The sequence below is a fragment of the Pteropus alecto genome, unplaced genomic scaffold (assembly GCF_000325575.1).
Source record: "Pteropus alecto unplaced genomic scaffold, ASM32557v1 scaffold182, whole genome shotgun sequence".
Classification (NCBI taxonomy): Eukaryota; Metazoa; Chordata; class Mammalia; order Chiroptera; family Pteropodidae; genus Pteropus; species Pteropus alecto.
The window spans coordinates 298,587-305,426 of NW_006433946.1; the positions used below are offsets into that span (position 1 = coordinate 298,587).

Sequence of the window (6,840 nt, forward strand, 5' to 3'; positions counted from 1 at the left end):
GAGAGAGAGAAGAGAAAGAGAGGCAGAGGAAGCACAAGTTATAGAGAAGAGTTTAATGTTAGGTATTTGAAGGGAGCTCAAGAGTAAAATCAGGCGTTTCGAAGAGGAATAAAGAGCATGGATTGTTCCCACACACATGAAGCTAGACCTCCCTTTTGTGTGATAGCTTTTCCCCAAGGACATTTGGGCAGTGAAGAGAGAAGATAAGGATAAAGAATGAGAAGAGACGAAGAGTGCAATAAAAGAAAGACAAGTGAATTTAAAATTCACTTTTGTGTAACAGGTCACCGAGGAGGGAATCTCTCCACCAGTGCTCTGGAGTGTGAAACTGACTGCCCTCTTCTGCCTCATTCTCTGCCAGTAGTCCTGCCACTCTCCCCTTTTGAGAAACCATCAGCTAGACCTAGCTGGTCTCATGTGATTGATGAGGCAGGTATCCTCCTCTCTTTTTCTTGCCTGAACATTGGATCTTATTGGGCTTCTACTCGGTAGAATATTTAAAAAAAAAATTTTTTTTTTCTGCTAGCATGTGAATAGAACCCTTATGAGACCAAAGTTTTATAATAGAGATGACTGAGTACTCTCTGATTCAAGTCTCCCCATCAAACTTTAGCAGAATTTGCGATACTCAGTTCAGGGAATCTAGAGTAAAACCAGCCCCCATTAGTCATTCATTCATTTTAGCACCTGCTATATAATGGCATTGTTCTTAGTATCACAGGTTACAGTCATGAAAAGGTAGGTACAGTCTCTGCTCTTACAGAATACTCTCTTTGCTAGGGACATTGGGCATCAGATAATTACAATTAAATATGATGACACTGCAATAGAGAAAATATACTATATTGAGGGAGAGTGCAAAAGTGTTGGTGTCCAGTTCCTGAAAAAGGGACTTTTGAATTGATTTTAAATGGTTGATTCATAGTTAGAAGGTTTACATGGTGGGTGTGAGGAGGAAAAAGGAACAGCAAGCATAAAGGTCTGAAGCTGAGAAAAAGCGTGGAATTTCTAGAAACTGATCAAGCATTCGCTTGTCACCAAATCTGGTGGGAAGCATTGATCATAATCATGGAGAAGAAGTACATAGATGGGGAGCAGATAAAGAAGATAATACGTTTGGATTTTAGTCACATATTCTATTTTAAAAAGATCACTCTGCTGAAGCCTAGAGAGGGAATTCTGGGGCAAGAGTGAATTCATGGAAAATGGTTAGGGGGTTGTTTCTGTAGCTTAGGGTAGAGATAAAAGTGCCTTAGATCAGAGTAATGATAGTAACGATAGAAAGAATTGCATGCATTCTAGGAATATTGAGGGTGTGCATTGAGTGCAGTTAGTGCACGAATAGAAGTGGAGGGTGAAAGAAGATAATAGGTGACTGCAGAGTTTCTGTCTTGGACAACTAGATGGATGGTGGCATCCTTTATTGAAACGGGGAACACTGAGGAAGGAGAAATTTTAGAGAGAGAAAGTCATATATTTAATCTTTGACCTTTTGACTATGAAGTGCATATCAGGAGTCCAAGTGGACAGGCTTTGAAAGCAGAGGGTTATATAGATTTGGAACTGAGGATCAAGATCACAGCTAAAGAAAGAGATGCAAATATAGACCAGGAAAAAAAAATAACATTATCGTAATTGTGGCTTTGAGAATGGAAGCAACCACTGAGGAGAGAGGAAAAGGAATAATTAAGACAGAGAAAAGAGGAATACCAGTATCTAAGTGCTGAGAGAAGACAGAACCGAGAAAGAACCTGAGAAAGAAGCATGAAAAAGTAGTTCATGGCACCAAAGGAAGAAAGTATTTTAAGAAGGCCAACAATGTATAATGCTGCTGAAAAATGAAAATTTATTAAAAAAATTTTTTCCTCAGTGTAGTAAGGAATATTTCATAAATTTGTTCAATTGGCCAAGATGGCGAATGTGGTTGTTGTTCCACTCAGATCCCTTTATCTGGGGAAGTACCTGTCCCCCAACTGCTGTGATGGCTGATAACACCTCCCAGCTGCACTTCTCTATATAACTATTCTCAGTCAAATGGGAGCCCTCACCTCACCACCACACTCAAATGACCCTTAGCAATGACATTCACCTCAAGATGGAACTTACTTTGTGCTGCAGTTCATGTTCCAGAGCTCCCTGTGGGGTAAAGCTGGACCCAGCCTCCACTGAGACCATAATCTTACTAGCTTTTCCCTGCTGCCACATCCTGCTTTTCTAACTCCCTCAATGAATCACTTGAATAAGAAGCCCTGTCTCAGGCTTGGGTAAGGGAAACTAAGATAGCTGGTAAGCTTTCTCTTTTTTTGAAGTTATATTGTTATCATAATAATATAGAAAAGAAAAAAAACAAACAAACAGCAAACCACATAGGTCTCAGCATAGCTCTACGGGGCCTGCCATAGTAAACATCCAATATTTTAAGAGGGAATGGAGATGGAAAAACTGCTGTATTTGTTTGTTTGTTTTTTGTTTTGGCTAAAACACAGTTGTATGTCCAATAGGCATTTGAAGAAAAGGAAGTATGGAAATTTACCTCATTTAATAATAGATTTTAAGAAAAGAGAAGCTTATTTGTGACACGACATTGGTTATTTTGAATTTTCCGCAACATTTAATTCCATTTAAAGTGTTTCGTTAAAGGAAATAAGACACGTTAAGTTTAACATCTATGCATAAGGTGATGAATTCCACGATAGTGGCCAAAAAAAGTTTTGTGGTGAGAGGAGAAAAAGATGTTCAGAGAAGGCTTCAGGGAGGAGGTAGCATTTGAGCTGAGTCTTGAAGGATGAGTTCAGATTTGAAAGATGAAGCTGAAGAGAGAAGATGGAGTGAGTGCAGCGTCTGGGAAGAAAACAGCATTGGTGCAGGGTGCTGGGCCTGGAACATAGAGAAGAGATACCTCAGCCCTGGAACTCTTCATTCAGCCTCTTCATTTCATCTGGAAAAAGCAAGCAGTGGTCAGGTCGTGGGGAGCATCACAATGTCGTCACGCAAAAACGGAGTGTGGGAAGAGCTTCGAGAATGATAAGGGGGTCTGAAACAGCTCAGAAAGAAAGGACCTTTTTAAATTAACAAAGGAAAGTGTTCGATTTTGCAGTTGCAAATGCCGTACTTTAGAAATGGTTTAAGGCATATCGATTTCAGGTTAAGAATTTCATCTTTGGTTTAATAAAACTCACGCAAAATGCTACTCTCTTAAGTTCTTCACAATTCTCACATGGAGATCAGAAATTGTAGCACTTGGAGAAGATAAGTTTTGGGAGAGAGAAAGAACCTGAACCAATAATAATATGTAAAAAAATAAATAGATATTTTATTCCATAAGTTATTCATAACTCTGGAAACAGACGAGGAACCTCCATTCCGCCCTCTCATTAACCCCCTTTTCTCTAACTCAGAAAAGAAGCCTATATTTGAATTTAAAAACTCACGTTCAATTCACTGAGTACTTAAAACTGGAGAAACACCCTCTGCCTCACCGTAAGCAGAGAATAACCTTGTTCTTACAAAACAAATTGGCTAATGAGTTTGTGTAGTATGTTTAGCATTAAATTTTTTTATAAGTATTGCCCTAGTATTTTCTTAAGGTACATGATTTACTTGACACTACACATAATTTTAGCTAAAGGTTCTATTCTTCTGTTTTCCTTGGTGACAGGAACACCCAGTGGTGCTGACGAAATTTATCGAGGGGGCCAGGGAAGTGGAAATGGATGCTGTTGGCAAAGAAGGAAGAGTAAGCGCTTTATTTCCATCTCTGTCATCCCTGTTTTCTCATGAAAACTTTTTTTCCTGGCAGTTTTGAAGCATAACATGGATTAGAGTTCATGATTTTAACAACAGGTCTCTAATAATAATAGACAAGCTGCTCAGTCAAAACAATTTTCAAATTCACTGACAATTCAGTTGATGTGTCATGGGTTTCATATTTCCTGAGTTTCATACTGTTAGAATTTCTCTTTGATGATATTCGAAATTAATTATCATCCTGTACTCATCATTCTTTTTGAATAGATTTTCTCTCTCATTTTCTTTTGTCTGTGTTTCCTTTTATGTTTCAGTGGCTATTATAAAAACATCCAATACTTTTCTTTCTGAAGTTCTTAATTGAATCCCTGGTTTTTCTTCTCTCTTGATTTCCCACCCACCCCCTTTTTATTGGGTTAATAAAGGCAAAACCAAACAGAGTAGGGTAAATAATGATAATAACATCAAATAAGCTTACCATATCACATCTTGTATTGCTAATGTAATGAATGTGTTTGACTTTAGGGAGAAATGAATGTGAAGAACGCTCTCCTTTAGTTTGCTAGTTGTGTAATCAGGCATTTATGATTTCTTTTGAAATATAGGAAGTTATGTTTTAGGGAGTCGATGTCATTTTATTTGTTTGAAGGAATATAAAAAGTTGACCTTTATCTTTTACTTTGCAGATATTTCAAAACATTACTGATGTTAATTTTTCTTTGTTTTCCAAATTAACAGTTCAAAGTAAGGTTATTTTAAGAAATACATATTTACATAGTAATGATAACCTCTTACCACAGAATCTAATAATCTTGAGTTGAAGCACCCTTAGAAATCACTTATTTTGACCTCATACCCACCAAGGATGAGAATTTTTTCATGGCATCCCTGGAAGGTGGTCGTTTGGTTTATTGTTTAACTCTTTTGGTGATGCAGAGCACCAAAAAGTTGTAAGATTACACATATTTTTCGTTTTAGAGTTTTTTGGGGGAGGGACAGCTCACATATTCCTTCTGAAGTTTGCTTCCCTAGAATTTTCTTTCCTGACCTCCTGACCTCCAGAGTTGTAGAGCATAAGTTTAGTCTTTTCACTTTTTCAACATTTTAAGAATTGGAGACTGAGGTGTAAAATAAGAGAAATGTGATCATACCAACATGGAAGTGGAGAATGTAAGACTGGCCTAGTTAACACTCATATTTTTCTCAAATTTCCTGCTGGTTAAGTAAAGTTGGTCTGTTGGTCTGATTTGGCTCCACGTTCCAAGATAAGCTCTTGTCCTAGGCTTTTCTCAGACATCTGCTTATAATCCTGGACTCCTGCTCTTGGAAATGTTCCAGGTTATTCACATAATTTTTAACTAGTCACATTCAGAAATGGATATAGTACTTCAGATATATTATGATATTTTCAGAGCTCAGTGGGACTGTTGCCTCCCATTTCTATATACCATAAAAAATTAAGTGCTTATTACGCACAAAATATCATGCCAGACACTGTATGTGTTTTCTTTTATCCTTACAAATATTCTATGAGACAGATTCCATTGTTATTCCCATCTTATTGGAGACCAAGACGGAGACCAAGACAGCAGATAAAGTATCTTGCCCAGGTCACAGCAGGAGAGCTGAGACTCAAATGTCACTCTACTTTAAGTCATCTATAAATTTGATAAGCAAATTGTCTCTGTAGTTTAAGTCTATTACAGTCACTCAATTATTCTCCCCCACTCTAAGCTATATCATTTCCCAAAGACACATGTTATTAACATTCAGATGATAGCGGTTGAGACCATAAACTTTAGAATCTGACAGGTACGAGTTTAAAATCCTGACTCAACCACATAGCAGGCACATGTTTTGAGTTATTTATTCTTATATTACCTTAGTTTCCTTACCTATAAAAGAGGACACAAATATTTTCCTTTGGCTTCCCGCTTCTCTCAAATTTTAATTTAAAGATCTCTTGATCTTTAGATCTAAAGTCTTATTTCTGGCCCACCTAAGTTATGACACTTATCTAGCTAGATATTCACCTCTCTCATCTTTTTTTTTTTTTTCTTTTTCAGTGTCTTAAACTTAACCTGGAAGAAAAAGATAAAGATATCTCCAGTGCCTCCCAAATGCTTTAGTTTTCTATCTGTTTTTAAACATGAGTCTAAACATGAGTTGGTTTTACTTGTCCTCTTTTCCTATTATTTATATCCATTCTAATCAATGGAAAAGGGAGGTAAGCTCTCAGCCACTCTCAGGTTCCCCTAGTGCCAATCTGTCAGTGCACAGGGAGGCTTGACAAGTCTTCATGTGCAGGTCTTTCTACTCCTCTCATCAGGGACCTGGCAAAGGAACCGGTCCATGCTTAAGGCATCTGTCAGAATCAAAGGGGTAGGCAAGGCAGTAGCTTTATTGAAGTTGGTGCCTGACAACTCTTCCTCAAATCTTCTTTTGGCCAGGTTATCTCTCACGCCATCTCTGAACATGTGGAAGACGCAGGCGTACACTCGGGAGATGCGACTCTGATGCTGCCCACACAAACCATCAGCCAAGGAGCCATTGAAAAGGTCATCACTTATAAATAAAAATGGAAGGGAAACAAGCAAAGATAAATTTTTTTTAAAAAACGAGGTAGCAATATAGCACCAGGTAAAATTTAATTATGAGGACTTCTTTGCTCTGAGTCTGCTGGGTATTTTAAAGGTAACAATTCCCTTCATGACCCTTTAGAGATGATTGGATCATACAGTAGTGCAGTAGCCCCCTAACTGTAGTGCATATTGTAGCCACCTGGGGAGCGTTAAAGTACAGATCCCTGGACTCTACCTTCAATTTCTGATTCTGTAATTATGGATGGGGCCCCAAAATTTGAATACTTAACAAGTTCCCAGGTGATGCTGTTGCTACTGGTCTGGGGACACATTTGGAGAACTATGCTGCATTGGATGCTAATATTTGGAAGCCACTTACAGGTGAGCAGCATATAAAGCAAAGTTTCTCGGTTAGAAGCAGGTCTGCAGCAGTCACACAGGAATTTTCTGGAACCGATGCTTTCACTGTCCACTCCCAACCTCACCTCAAACCAGAACTTTCTGATATGTC

At 38.2% G+C, this 6,840-nt stretch overlaps 1 protein-coding gene across 1 annotated transcript in view; it reads left to right on the top strand.

Annotated features, from left to right (window-relative positions):
- Positions 1–6,840, top strand: part of CPS1 (carbamoyl-phosphate synthase 1) — a 116,704-nt gene that overhangs the window by 90,654 nt on the left and 19,210 nt on the right. Inside the window, exons 29-30 of the mRNA XM_006908487.1 lie at positions 3,659–3,736; positions 6,198–6,305. Of these exons, the coding sequence (XP_006908549.1) occupies positions 3,659–3,736; positions 6,198–6,305 (186 nt within the window). The remainder of the gene's footprint in view (positions 1–3,658; positions 3,737–6,197; positions 6,306–6,840) is intronic.